Genomic DNA, 15,626 nt, shown 5'->3' with positions numbered 1-15,626 from the left:
ACACGTTCCTCCACCATAGATTGAATTCTGTGACAATAACACACATTGGACTCCGTGGCAACAGCGCAAATTGGACACGGCATTTTTCGGCTAACGGTTGGCTAACAGTTACGTTTAGGCAAGTAAAACAGCTTTGGTTAAGGTTAGGGAAAGGCTTTGGTCATGGTTAAATAAGAAAAACTTTAGCTAAAAATGAAAGTAAACTTGACTCAATAGAAATTTCCTTCATACAAGCTGGGAATTGAATCCCGGTCGCCGGAATTGAAGGCAAACTCATCCAAACTGACCACAACACCTTTACTTTCCACCGCACTACTTCAATGTGACACTACGTCCTGTTTGTAGTCATGTCTCCGTCACGTACCCGCTTCATATTGGGAACACAGAATTGTACCACTTTACATACCACCAACATGTAATTTGGTGTTAACAAGCCGTGTTCATTTCACGTGTTTTTGTGTGAGATCAGGTTGGCACAGACACATAGGCCTATGCAAACAGACACACCAGCACACACACACACACATATGTGCAAGGGGGGGGTGGGGGTGCAAATGTCCCATATAAACGCTGACGGTGACTCATCATCATCATCATCGTCACAGTTTCACTGTCGCTTTCCTTCCCAGCATGCCACTGGCCTCTTTACGTGGCACAGCGGCTCAGGCTCAAACCATTAACGGTGAATGAATGGGCGCTAACTTTGCCGCTATGACGCTCTTTCTCTTGCTCTCGCTACTGAAATCCCCTCTTTGTCTCTCACAAATGTGTCTCTCGGTCTCAGACAGACTGTTGCTCTCTGGCTCGCTTCTTTTTCCACCCGTTCAGTATGTGTCTTTTCCCCTTTTCTCCCATCTTGTCTGTCTTTATTAATCTTTTCTTATTTTTAACTTTTACTCCTTGCATCTTGTTTTCTTTTGCTCTGTGTACGATTTCACTGGATCTTACTATTGACCCCGTTTTCACTGCGCTGCTGCGACAGTTGTGGCGCTCGTTTTAGAGTTTAGGAAAATGCGTTAACCTCCTGTTGTATCTGGCAGGTTCAGAGTGCTGTGCCTGTTTTGGGGAGAGTTAAGTAGTTTAGTACTGTTTTAAACATGCTGGAAATCTGCAGCCATTGCTTGAGAGTAGTGTGCGCTCACCATGTTGTGACACTCTTGTCCTGAGAGTGCTACATACAGATGTAGACACGGTACAAGTCCCACATTTTACTGCATGTGTGCTGAACTAGTGCTGCTAGTCACAAACAGGAAAAATCGAGTGCTGCTCTTTTTTCAGCTGTCAGAAATTACATGGAATTGTCTGGTGACTAGAATAACTACAGTTTTCTTTTACAATGCATTAATTTGATTCAAGAGAGAACTACCTGCAGTGCCAATGCAGGATGAATGCATGAAGGGAGATTTCTACTGTATACACTAATGCTGGACAGATGCAAGATAAATGATTGAAGGGGGGACTTCCACAGTGGCTGTAGCAGTATCCATAAAGCATGTCGACTGCTACTATGCTGACCTTCTACATTATGTATGTCACAAGCTGAGAGCATGAGTGGCCGTCCTGCTACACAGTGTTTCTCACATGTACATTAGCTTGTAGGATTGTGCAGGATGTTTTTCTTGCAGGATGTTTTCTTGCCGGATGCGTGACCTGGTTGTGCAGCGGGCCCGCCTGGCCTTGAGCCCTCGGATTGCTTATTTTTGTTTTCTGCCCCCTTTTCCACTTCGACAAATTTTGTAGAGGATTTCAATCACCATATTCCACACAGTACAGTGACTCTGCTTCTTTGCATGTCCCTCTGAAACACACATATTGTATGTGTATACATTTCATCAGTGTGGTCAGAGGCAGGGTCTTAGTTAAGGGAAACTCCACCCTAAAACACTTTAACACTGTTAAAAAAACAGCTATATGCAATGCACCTTGCATTTCTGGGCCCATTTTCTTGTTTGGTGGTGTATTTTGTCTTATTCCTGTGCATAACTGGCCAAACAGACAACATCATGTCACCTCCAGATATCTGCAGCACAGCTACAATGGAATTTAATAGCAGAACATTTTTCAAAGGCATACTGGGAAATGTAGGAAATCACAAAGTGGTGTAAAAGTACACAAAGCAGATTGAGGGAAAGTGTACCCGCTTTCCATCCAACCAAAAAAGTAAATTACAACACTTCATCACAAAATAACTCCTGGAATGCATTGAACATGACAGATTGATGATTTCTAACAGTGTAGGAGTATCCGAGGGTGGATTTTTCCTGTAAGGACATTTTAACAGTGATGAACACATTTGGATTGGAAATGTGAACATCTGGTTATGGGATGCTCTCTCGCCACCTGGACACTTTGGTGCCCTTCCACCATGCCGCCCGTGTCCTGCCAAATTACAATTATCTATCCATTTGTGTTTCCGTAATGTTAGCTGCTGCATGTTTTGTCCCACCGCTCCATGGCAGCACACTGCTCCATTTCCCCGTCTTCAAAATCAAAGGCAGGACAGTATGCAGAGGGTTCCAGCAACACCAGCCTGTCTCTCTCTCTGTCACACATACACACACGCACATCACACTAATTTATGTGTTGTGCGTGCACACGCGTGCACCGCTGCTGATAGCAAAAGTAATTGCTTACTCTAAATTAGTTAGCGCAAATAGGGTGAGACTCTAATTCCACATTTATTCCAATTATCTTTAATAGGTCTCTCCATTGTCGAATGTGCGCTGAAATTGTGTGGAAATGAATTGGGCTGTTCGGGTTCAAAGATTAAAATGAAATACAACTCGCAATGAAAAGTCATTTAATGAAGTGAGCGCTTTTCTATCGCCTCTGTTTTGTACCGTGCAAAGTGGAACGCACATGCTGTCTTCTATGTCACAGTTTTTATGCTGAATTGTATGAAGAGTTCACTTCTGACATGATGTATATCTCTTTTGGAATAAAGTCACTACTTGAAGTTCATCGTTCAAGACTTGCAGCCTGTAAACGTGTTTCCATTTTGTCAACCAGGGACTTCAGTTCCCTATGATCATTTTGAAAACACTCATTTGTTTAAATTTTTGCGCTACTAATCACTTTGTAGGTGGCATAGGTGTTACTTTTTCATCTTTTTTTTATCTCATTTTGGAACCAAACTCTTCATTAGATCTCAGTATTCAATGCTGTAATGTTATGATGTCGCCTGTATGAATGGAGAAGTTACAGGTGTGAATGTGTCTTACTCGGTTCTCCTGGATGAATAAAGTTAGCATTAATACATTTGAAAAACAAAACAAAACACATCTTCTCTTGTAATTGACTGAACTCAGTTGTTAGCCATCTTTGCTAGGCAACATGTCTCTTTTTAGGTCTCTTGATGTTCACTCACCTTTGTGGCTGAAGGATTATGCTAACGTTATCTTAGCATATGGATCGACTGAGCTAAAATTAGCATAAAGAACAAAGACGCTATGCCAACCATTAGCATAACACACAGCGCTGGTTCAGAGCGGAGCGTACGTATTCACATTACGTCTCTCCCTCTCTCCACCCCTCTCTAACACACACACACACACACACACACACAACGTGCATTCTGCTATGACTCAGTGAGTGGGTTAGGATGTTAATACTTCATAAAAGGAAGTCTGTTTGATCACGCTACATTAACTTATCCTTAACAGCCATGAGGTCTTCCTACAAGCATGCTTCTGATTGGCTCGTGGCAGCCGGGGGTCATGAAAGGGCTCTCCTTATTGGTGTAAATCATCCTGGAAAAGCACAGGGGCCCCTCTCGCTGTGAGGATAAGTGGGTGACGGCGCCGACCTCACCCCCGAGGTGCAGGTTGGTCTTGGAATAATAGTATCTGCTCCCTGTTTAAGCGGGATGTATAATTTAGCAGGAGCGATTTGGAAGAGCGACACCTCATTATGACGACTGTGGAGGGAGGAGGGGAGGAGGGGAGAGGAGTTTCTTTGGATGGACTTTTTTTAAGGGAGCAGACACAGCAGACACAGAGGTTTTGATTGGGCGGTTTGAGCGATTGATCGATCGATTTGAAATTCACATGCGGCTTGAAAACCATGCAATCATTTAATTTACTTTAACAGCGGAAATAGACTCTCATCAACAAAAGCACAACACCGTGAAACTGCTGGGTGCAACTCCAATATGTGAAGCATTTGAGTGAATGATGAATGATAATGAATGACGATTTAGTTGTACAGAAAATTCGTCTTGTGCAAATGTGTCCTGTGTTTAACCCCGAAAATCAGTTGCCAAACAGCTGTGCATGGGAATGCAAACACCCAGACACTAACCAGACTGGAAACAAATGAATTAAAGAGTATTTAGTTTGCCTATAGCGTTGAATGGTTGAATGGCTCCTTATTTTAAATGTTCTAATGGTTTATTTATAGGCAAGCAAGATACACCTCACTTTCATTGATTAAATTTTTTGCCTTTATCTATCAAAAGTTGCTTCAGGAGGGCTGAGCGTTATTCATTCACTTTCTCCGTTGAGTTTTTCCCAGCTGGTCTGGGGATTTGAAGCAGCAACCTTCTGGTCACATGCCTGCTTCTCTAACCTCTAAACTACCAACCTGATCTGATCTATTCATTCTAGTCATATTCTGCTTAATGCTTGAGATTTATTGTTGGTAAATCATTTGAATGCAAACAGTGGTTGAGTTAATCTGCTCATCGGGGGGGGTGAGTGACAGACCAAAACCTAACCCACAATTGGCTGAACCAAAAATGGGGTTGTCCAACCAAGAGAAAACCAACCAATTCCTTGGACTTTGTACTTGGTGAATAAAAGTTTCTGATTCTGATTCATTATTGACTCACATGCTACTGGAGATATTGGAATTTTCTACTTGGAAATTTAACATGAACGCCATTCAAAGTCGTATGATGAAGTCGGAAAAGTCAGTAAGGAGGACATTTTGCTAACGAAGTTCATGAGTTTTGATGCAATAATAATCTTTAACCTTCTCAACATGGCGGAAAAATCTGAATAATATATTTATGCGCTTAAAATCTACTTTCTCACATACCTGATGTGCTTTCTCTCCTCCTCGTTCTCACAAAGAAACTTGTAGCATTGTAGCAACTGCTTTTTAAAAGTAAGAAGCAGCAAAATCCACATCATCTATTTCAGGATCTCCATGTTTGTTTATTGTTTCTCTTCTGGGATTGTCTGACAAAATCACACGTGAATACAACGCTGTTTAGCAGCCGAGTTGGAAGTCCCAGATGTTGGACCGTCCCACCAGCATGTGAACACACAGCAAGCTGGAGGATAAATCAAAGTAGCACCGCCGACTCTCTGGTTGGAGACTCAAGCTGGAACAAAGCACATTTAATTTGGTTTGGATTTGGAGTAAACTCATTCCTGAGTTTAAAGGCGCCCGCTCGGCTGTTTGAATGACCTTTTCAAATCGGGACACGGCTGGCAATACCTTATGCAGTAAAATGCTTCAACACACACTGAAATGAAAAAAGGGCTTGGAACAAAAACAGAAATATGCTGTTTACTGTGCAAAAGAGCAAGTTAAAACAACATACAGTATTTGATAGGCAAGCATTTTGCAAAAAAAGACATAGACACAGAAACACTCCTTGTTTATACACTGCAGTGGCTGCTTTAATTGACTAAGACAATTAAAACCTGACAACAATAACAAAAAACACATGAAACCATATAGTGGCCATGTAGTATAGCACCTTTCAGAAAAGATGACTGCATTGGGGAGACATTTGATTTGTGAAATACAAACTTACAGTTATTTGCAGTAAAATCATGAATCAATTCCCCTTAAAGGAATTTCTCTTTCTGACAAATAGCTGGATGAATAAAGACATTTGCTTTATTCACACAGCAGCCGTATTCGATTTGCTTTCTACACATGATGCTAAGCCCTACCTGGGAGACAGCGAAGTAAACAGAGGCACACTGAACCAGACTTTGCTGCAGCCTTTGATTTGGACCTTTGTGGGTAATTTCACCTCCAGCTCTGCTCATCTTTCATCGATATCGATATCAAAGGATAATTCAGGTGTATATTTTAAGTATTTGTCCAAAGTCTGGTTGCGTTTGCCTCCGTTTACATCTGCTTTGCTGTCTTCCGTTGTAAATCAGATATGGCCGCTATGTGAATCATGCAAATGCACTAATCAGATGGTTCTGGTGAATAAGCAGAACTGAAAGCAGCACACAAAGCACCAACATCAGTGACATTACATTAGCTCGGTCAGACCTTGGAGGTGTTTTCATACATTTGCATGATTTCTTATGAAAATATGCACCCCTGATTTGTGTTATTTGACACATTTGAATCGTACTCTACCTACTAATGGCTAATCACATAACCACTGCACTAAAAAAAAACTTAGGTTAAGGATATGGTTAAGGTTAGGCAACTAAAACAACTTTGGTTAAAGTTAGGGTAAGGTTTGGCCATGGTTAAATAAGAAAAACATTAGGTGAAGATGTAAACTTCACTCACAGCAGAAAACTTCTTGGCATGAGTTGTGAATTGAACCTGGCTTGGTAAATGCATCCACCCATCCATCCATTCATCCATCCATCCACCCATCCATCCATTCATCCATCTATCCACCCATCCATCCATTCATCCATCCATCCATTCATCCATCCATTCATCCATCCACCCATCCATCCACCTTACTCGCAGTATTGGCAATAGTTGCATTATTGTGCGCATGTAAATGTAGCCAGTGAGATGGACAGTCACTGATTTGGATTTAAATAACACATTTGTTAATTAAACCCAAATCAGGTCTCCCAAGTGAAACACAAGTTGCAGTAGTTCTGCCTACAATATATAAAGTGGCTCTGACTAACATTGATTACCCAGGAACGTCATTATGACAAAAACTGTTCGAAGCACAAAAAGTCTGTTACCCACTAAATGTGAGCAGTTGATTGACTCAGTAGGATGTTTTGTTCTTTGACTGAGAACATTTATGACGTATCAGTACAGCGTATGCGTCCGCTGCTGCAGAATAGTAATAGTTAAGGACAGTGTGTGACCTACTCATGACTAAGGCTTTGTGAGAGACACAAATGAATACAAAACATGCTGAATTTTCAGGCCCATGCCTTCAGGCCGAGTCGCAGTACAGGAGAGTGTGCAAGTGTGTTTTTGGTTCTTACTAGCCATCTGTTAATGTCCATAATATTACCTCAGCTGATGACATACTACACTGCTTTGGCAACGCGGGTTTCTTCCCTGTCGAGACAATAAACCGCATTTGAATTTGAATTGCAGAAAGAAGAGAGAGAGAGAGAGAAAGAGAGAGAGAATGAGGGAGAGAGAGGAGGGCTTTGCAATTCTACCAGCTCAGTTTGAAGTGATTCTGGTCCTCAGGGTATAGGCACATGTATGTATGTGTGAGAGAGATAGGAGAAAGAGAGAAAGGAGAGCGAGAGGGAGAAGGAGGGACAGAGGGTGAGAGAGGGAGCGATAGAGAGGGGAGAGATATAGGAGAGAGAGGGAGAGAGAGAGAGAGAGGTTGTGTGAGAGAGAGATAGCAGAGAGAAGGAAGAGAAAATGCAATTCCAGATTACATGTGCTTGTGCTGCAGCGTGGGTGGGCATGTGTTGGAGGGAGCGAGGGAGAGTGTGAATAAGAGAGGGAGAGAGAAAGTGTAAGTGATGGAGAAAAAGAGTGAATATCATGGAGTTTCTGCCTGGCAGTGAGTGTGTGAATTGATGTGTTTGACATCGTGTGGGATATTCATGTGGAGAGGACAGGCCTCACTCACTAAATTAATGGTAATAGGCCTACTGAAAACCGAACCCGAACAGATACAAGAGTCAGTATTAAAAGTTGAGGGAGTAACAATACAACAATATTTTTGTCGATGTTCATATTGCTTCGCTTTTATCCTCTATGGGGGCTTTGCAGTCGCATCAGAAATCTCCTAGCAACCACAGCAGACGCCATTTTGGAGGTCTTATAATGGCTAAATGCATTACAGCTGGACCAGATCACAGAGATGTTGTGGGTGCAGATCCATCCAGTAATGTTACAGCTAAAAGTGAATGGTCTGATGAGGTATAATTATTTCCAGATTTAGGTTATTTTGTCCTACTACTAAATTATAGGCTACTGTATTAGCCCTAGCTTCTACTCCAAAACACTTAGTAGTTATACTAATAGTAGTTATAGCATGAGAAGAGTCAGCTCAGTTAACATGAACAAATTGCTAGTTTTTGGCTTTGTTAGCTAACCAGATAGCAAGGTAATTTAGCAAAGCCACTAAAGTTATTGTTAACAATTAACTTCTAGCTAAGCACCAAACACTGTGCAAATCAGATGTGTTAACAAGTAAAATTGACCTGATAAGTCAGTCTTAATATTTATGCAACAGACAATCTTATTTAGAGTAGTCTAACCTGAGATGCAACTGGCCCCAGGTGCTATGGTTGACTAGCTAACTGACAAGCTGACATCATCTAAAGACAAAGGTGATCAGATGTATCAGTGATGGACTGATCAATCTCCAGCTGAAAACAACGCAGAAGTGTCTATTTGATACTGATGACTTAGATATGCTTAGAAATGAAGCTGCTCTTAGCTAATGTTGCCAAAAGCTGTGGACTTCCATCATGGCCGCCAGAAGGCAAACTGCGTCACCTGACAGCCCCCTGTGTATCTAGCAATAATAGTTCATTTCTGTGGTTGAATGAAGGCTTCGCAAGTCAAAACAGCATGATTCAAGTCTTTTTTATTTCATAATATCCCTCCAATTTGCATAACAAAGAGTCATTATAATTGTGACAAAAGGGCATGTGAACGTACATGTATGGCTATTTCCCCTAAAACATATCGTTGCTCATCATGGCCCCCTGCGGAGCCTAACAGTTCTACACATAGTTCACACTTAAATTATGACATGATGAAAGTATTTTGCAGCGCACTGAAAGGTTTCCGAGCCGTTTCATACTGAAATATCTTTAATATATTTATCAAAGTCTACCTGATGAAAAACACAGCGTTTGCTTGAGTTAACGCTGCGGCTGCGATCGAGGCACATTAAAGATATGTAAATATGAAACCGGCTTGAAGTCTTTCAGTGAGCGGTGGAGTACAGAGTTTTATGTATTGGGGCTTTTGTATAAACGGGTTCTTTTTCTCTACGGAACGCCGAATATCTGAAAAATTAACCATAAATGCTCGTACCATGATTTCTCGTGCTAATTTTATCAGTGTGAAATATGTAACACCGTATATGTGTGAAAGTTAGCCGGCCATTATCGTGGTGCATTGATGTGTCTGTCAGCCTATAGACAAAAGGGCTGGATGCTGCACTTCACATATGCGTGTGTGTGTGTGTGTGCCCATTTGTGTCTACATGCATGTGTGAGTATGTATGTGTGTGTGTGTGTGTGTGTGTGTGTGTGTGTGTGTGTGTGTGTACCCGGTGCCCATTTGAAAGCTGGGCACTGGTCTTTCATCCTTCAATCGCCAATTAACAAGGGCCTATTTAATTGCAGTGGTTTGGGAGGGCATACAATTACCACTGGAGCTGAACCAAGCTAAACACACACACACACACACACACACACACACACAACACAACACAATCCCTCTTAATGAGCGGCACTATCAGCTCTCCTTTCTTCCTCTTTTTCATTTGCATTTTGCTCGCTTTCTTTCTCTCTCTCTCTCTCTCTCCTCCTCCTGACTCCTCCACTCCCTCGCTCCTGCTCTGCCGAGGCGTTTTAGATTAAACTCCATACTCCTTCTGTCTTCTCAGCCTCATTGTCTATCACTTTCTTTCGCTGCCCTGTGATACATTCCCTTCAAGCTGTTGACAAATCTCTCTCTCTCTCTCTCTCTCTCTCTCTCTGTCTCCTTCCAACACTCTCCCCCTCTCTTTCTCGTTTCTTTCCTCTGCCTCTCTCTCTCTTCACCTTTTTCTCACTCACCTTCTCATCTTTTCAGTCTCGTTTCTCTGGCTTGCGTTTCTCTCTCTCCCTCTTTTCTCTCTCTCTCTCTGTCTCTATCTCTCCCACTCGCCTTCCTCTCTGTCTCTTCCTCTTCCTCCTCCTCTTCTCTCACCTCTTTCGCCTCCTCTCCTGTCTCTTCTTCCCTTTACATTTACTGTTATGAAATTGATGGCTGAATATTTGACTGGGTACAGGAAAATGAGAAGGACTTGTGAACACACACACATACATGATACTTTACATAAACACTTGTTTTTTTGTTTGTTTTTTTTGGCTTTAAAAAGTTCATTGTTCCACTGTCATAGAAAATTAAAGTCTACATTGAAGTTATTGCCCAGATTTAACTTTGAATTGTTGGGTTGCTCTGTCTTTCAAGTTTCTCCTAACTCAGTATCTCTCTGTGTTTCTCTCTCTGTCTCACTCTCTCTTTCTCTCTCTCACTCCCTTTCTATTCCCCCTCTCTCACTCCTTCTTCTCTCTATCTTTATCTATTTCTCACCCAGGTTCCTTTAAAGGCATGTGTAAGCAGATAGATCACTTCCCAGAGGACGCTGACTACGAGGCAGATGCTGCTGAGTACTTCCTACGTGAGTCCCTTCGTCCGTCCCTCCATCCATCCATCCATCCATCCATCCATGAATCCAAAATCCATCCATGCATTCAGTATTTCCCGTCTTCCCATCTTATCATTCCCCCATTCAATCCCCATTGCTAACCAACAGAATCAACATGCTTAACCCGCTTCTGTGAAGTTGTGGCGTCACCTTTCAAGTTGTTTGAAGTTAATTTTCTAAAGCTCCAAAAGTCACACATGGGAAACCATCAGCATGTCATCCTACTTGTCGTGTCAGTTTATCATTCTGGGATGAAAACTTTGTAGCCGATTGCCAGAGAAGGCAGAGAAACAGCCTTCTTGTATTGTGCAATGTAAAAATTACACACTAGGTTTTGAGTGTGTTTCATACAGTAGCAATGAGACACAACAAGTATGTCAGCATTAATTCTGTCACCAGACTTTTTAAAGGTGGAAAAGTAATTTGGCTTGTTGGGTGACGGTAGGAGGGGAAAGAGAAGGTGGGATCGGGGGGGAAGCAGTTAGGCGGAGGACGAGGAGGAAAGACAGGAGAAGGGGAGGAAACAGGCGGACTGGGATGACAAGGAGGAGGTGGGGAAGGAAGAGGAGGGAGAGGAAGGGGGAGGAAGAGGGCAACATGATCTCATAAAAAGTTGTGAAATGCGCACGAACTCTGAAACGCAGATTTTTGGCTGTGGACACGAATTATGTGAAAATTACATTCCTCCACCACGATTTGGATTCTGTGGTAACAGTACGCATTGGACACGGCATTTTCAGCTAAAGGTTGGCAAATGGTTAAGTTTAGGCAATTAAAACAACTTGAACTTGAAATTAAAATTTCACTCACGGTCATATAAGGTAGGAATTGAACCCCAGGTCGCCGGCATTGAAGTAAAACTCATCCGCCCAGCCAAGACCACGACCACAACACCCTTACTTTCCACTGAGCTACTTCAATGTGACACTACTTCTTGTTTATTGTCGTGCCGCCTTCACGCAACGGCTTCATGTGTGAGATCAGGTCGAAGAAGAGGGGCGGGAAGCTGACAATGAGGAGAAAGAGGAGAGGAAGAGGTGAAGTTGGAGGAGAGAGATGTGAAAGATGAAGGGGGGGGGGTAGGAGTGCGGGAGAGGGAGGACGAGAAAGAGAAAGAGGTCAGGGATGTGGAAGAGGAGTAGAAAGAGGTGGGAGAGGAGGAGGGAAAGGCGGTGGAGGGAGGGACTGAGAGCAGCAGAGAGAGAGAGAGTGAGAGAGAGGAATGCTGGGAGGCGGAAGAGGAGGAGGAGGAGGGAGGGGAGAAGGACGAAGAGGAGGTTGAGGAGGTGAAGGAGAAGGAGGAGGGTATCAGTGCGGTGCTGTCGCTCTCCCAGCGGCTTGCCAATTAGGACACTTTCTTCTATAAATACTCCAGGCTCTGCTATGTGGGTCACACCTCTCCCTCTCCTTCTTCCATCCATCCTTTGCTCCCTCCCTCTCGCTTTCCATCCTTCTTTCTGTCCATCTCCGTTGAGGCCTGCCTGTCTGACAGCTTGTGGTGGGACGGACAGGCCAGAGAGGGAACCCGAAGTTGGTGTCATGTCCGCTCCAAATTTGCATGGATCCAAAGTAGAATGTGGAAAGTTTTTTCAGAAAGTTTCGGAAAGTTTTAAGCCTGTGCGGTTTGATCAAGAATACAACAGAGCTTCAGCTTTTTGGGTCCAGAGGCTTTTCTAGTTCTACTTTATTTTTGTTTGGTCAGAAAAAGTGTGATTAAGTTTGGTTGGTTTATCAATTCCAAAGGACTGTGCTGAGCAGAGTTAATGCCAACACACCCGACAATGCAGCAGTCTATCATTCCAGGTTTTATGAGTTAGTCAAAGTGGGGTCTGGGGTCTTTCCAGAGGTCCTTCAGGCCTTTCCAAGGGGTCCCCACTAAAACGAGACACAAATGATGCAGTCCCCCTCTGGGCCAGTCAGTCACATATATGCCACCGTGTTTTAACCTGTAATTGCAGCGCTCCCCTTGTGCCTAGCAGTGTAATTTGGAAAATGCTGGAACGCAGTGGTGAGATGCATTATTCCCCCAGGTTTGGTCAAAATCCGATCAGTGGTGTCCAAGATATCTCTTTTGATGGACGGATGAACAAATGACCAAAAGAAAAAAATGACAGAAAGTGATCCATTGCCCTCCCCCTAATTTTATCAAAAGGTAGTTTCACATCACTAATGTGTGTCTGTTTGACCGTATGAGTAATTTGGAGGACCCTTGAATTCAAGATGCAAAAAACTCAGCGAGTGAAGAGTGAAGGGGCGCAAGATCGGTGGTGAGGGAGGAAAGAGATGAGAGCAAGGAAGGCTCACCTTCATAAACGAGAAAGACGAAAGGGTGGCTTGCTTTCCTTCTGTCCACACAGCAGTTGTCAGTTTAGTGTATTGTCTAAACATACTGAAGCTTTCACTGTCTCGATTTTGCGACTCGCGCTCAGATTGCACTTAAATCACATTCAAATTGACTTTACACTCGACTTGGACTCAAGATTAGTGAGTGTCTGTAAAATAACAAAAATAAATATTGTCTTAGAAATAACCATGTTTTGGTTAAAGCAGGCCGTCTGAGGTTTGACTCGTGATCAAAGACTTGAGGCTTGACTTGGACTTGAGCCCAAAAGACTTGGACTTCTAAGTGACTGTCCTGTCAATGGTCAGAGCATGGCACTAACACTGCCAGGGTTAAGTTCAATTTCAAGTTTGCTTATTTCTATAGCCTTTTATCACATGCATGTCTCAAAGGACTTTACAGAGAATGAGCCTAATAGATCTAACTAATCAGAACAGAATGATATAGGACAGACATCAGGAAAAGCACAAGACACACAAAAGCAGATTTTACCAAGACATAACAGCCTAGCTATTCTACACAGCCTAACCTCGACCACCAGCCTGAGACCCTCAATGCATACAAGGAAAAATTTGGGAGAAACCTTGGGCGGGCCGGGTCACAGGGGGATCCTCCACCGGGACGGCTGAGCGTGCGATAGGTGCCGGGGCAAACAGTGACAAGAACATGGACAATGACAAAGACAAAGAGGTGGCACCCATTCTAAAAAATGTACCCAGTCAGACAAAGAATCGCCCGGCAGTCCGTCCCTTGTGGCCCCTGAAACAGTTGTAGCCTGTTTTCAAGTGGAGGATGGAGGCTGTCATTCATTTTGGATTTATTTTACTCTGACAGTCACTGAGCCTGCGTTTCTTCCTGCCCCCGCTGTGCGTCGCCACGGCAACCATTTGAAATAACTGTGCACGTGCGCGTTTCTATGCGTGTGGTGTGTGTGTGCAAGCTACAGATAGCTTCCACAGATTTTAGTGTCCTCAATAATTGGATTAGTGCAACCGCTAGTGATGTTACCAGTCTCTCTTTATGTTTGTTTACATTGTTCCATTACAAAGTTATTAACTCTTCAGTCTGAAGATGGCAGAGGTAGACACGTATGTAAAAGACAACATGGGTAACATCATGACAGGCTAAAAGATATAAAATCGATGTAAAGATTTAATTCACAAGATCCTAACACATGTTGTTAGCTTGGGAATCGACAACTGTACCAGAGCAGGTTAAGTGTTTTATTACTGTATTTCCTGTTTTTTATGCTCATCCCCTCTTTGTGTGTGTTCATACACAAAGTGAGAGATCCTGTGATCACCTCTGTTTTCAATCAAAGACCTTATTATACAGACCAAACTGTCTGTTTCTGACAGAGAGAGCCTGTTGGACTGTCAAAGATTCTGTCCAACACGTTTCCTTTTGGAATGGGCGTAACGTTAATTGTTTTCTTTGCGCAAATGCAACATGTAGCTGGTTTCTGCATAAGCTATTGACAGCGGTTAGAAGTGTCTTTATGTGAAAATCAACTTTGTTTCACAGTTGTAAATCATGTGAACCATGTGTTTGGCCTGCTTGCTGGCGAACTAGTTAAAAAGGTCAATTTTAAAATAGTGTTTGTGAATAGTTGTATATACAGATTTTTGGGGGGTATTTTTGCCTTTATTTGACAGTTTCAGTGAAGAGAGACAGGAAAGATGGGGAAGACAGAGGGGGGTAACGTGACAAAGGTCCTGGGCCGGATTCGAACCCAGGACATCACAATTACGCAGTCCACCAGGACACGAATAGCTGTATATTTGATGTCTAATACAACATGGTTGTGTCAAGTAAAAATAGCTCCTCAATTGCATGTACACGTAACTGTGTGCACAATCTTTCCTTCTGCTCTTATTCTACTTCTTTTCCAAGCACCAAGCTCTTATCCTTCTTCTTCTATGGTTACAGGACCTTTGCACTCTTTACTTTTGGTTGCTTGTAATTTTTGGTAGGAAGCTTTTTCTACTGTTGCACTAATGTCAGCTGACTTACAAAAATGCAGGACGACACATTCTGACGGATGGAATAGATGCATTGTTTTTACCTTTATTTATCAAGGGATGATTGACTGAGCAAACTCCTTTTCATCATCGCTCTACTTCACATTCACACAGTCACACACACTCACACCTGGGATCTGCCCAGTACAACCACAGTCTCCTCCTATTGGCTACTGAGCAGCACTACCGATTCAGTTGGGTGTTGAGTGCTTTGCTCACTGTTAGCTGAGAGCGTTTCTCCTTGACTTACCCCACCCAGATTTTCCCAACTAGTCTAGGGGTTCGAACCTGCAACCCTACGAGCCTCTAATCTGGCTTCTCTAATCTCTAGGCCGCTGCCGCCCTGTATTTGTATCGTCTTTGTCTGTAGTCAGATGTGTGCGAGCTCTAAGCTAGTCATGGATGTTGAGTGAAACAGCATCACTCGCTGTTTGTTGACCAGAGGGCTCCTGGTATCCTCACTGCAGTGAAAGGTTATTACAGTAAATGCATCAGGACTGAACTGATCAGCTGGTGTGAAGAGCTGTGCAAAACATTTTACATTTTTTAGGGAGTAATCCACTTTATTAACTGAAGATGACTTGAACCCATTTCAGGGACAGACAGACAGACAGAGAAACAGTCAGACAGAGAGACAGACAGATAGAGAAACAGACAGACAGACAGACAGACAGAGAAACAGACAGAT

The 15,626-nt window shown here is 42.9% G+C and overlaps 1 protein-coding gene across 3 annotated transcripts in view; it reads left to right on the top strand.

Moving 5' to 3' along the window:
- Positions 1–15,626, top strand: part of LOC139920693 (voltage-dependent calcium channel gamma-2 subunit-like) — a 68,713-nt gene that overhangs the window by 41,220 nt on the left and 11,867 nt on the right. For all 3 annotated transcript variants that reach the window (XM_078291682.1, XM_078291677.1, XM_078291670.1), the window contains one exon: positions 10,466–10,549. In XM_078291682.1, the coding sequence (XP_078147808.1) occupies positions 10,466–10,549 (84 nt within the window). The remainder of the gene's footprint in view (positions 1–10,465; positions 10,550–15,626) is intronic.

This window comes from Centroberyx gerrardi, chromosome 3 (assembly GCF_048128805.1).
Source record: "Centroberyx gerrardi isolate f3 chromosome 3, fCenGer3.hap1.cur.20231027, whole genome shotgun sequence".
In the NCBI taxonomy this organism is placed as follows: domain Eukaryota; kingdom Metazoa; phylum Chordata; class Actinopteri; order Beryciformes; family Berycidae; genus Centroberyx; species Centroberyx gerrardi.
The sequence above is the reverse complement of the archived record's forward strand: the minus strand, read 5'-3'. Positions and strand labels throughout refer to the sequence as shown.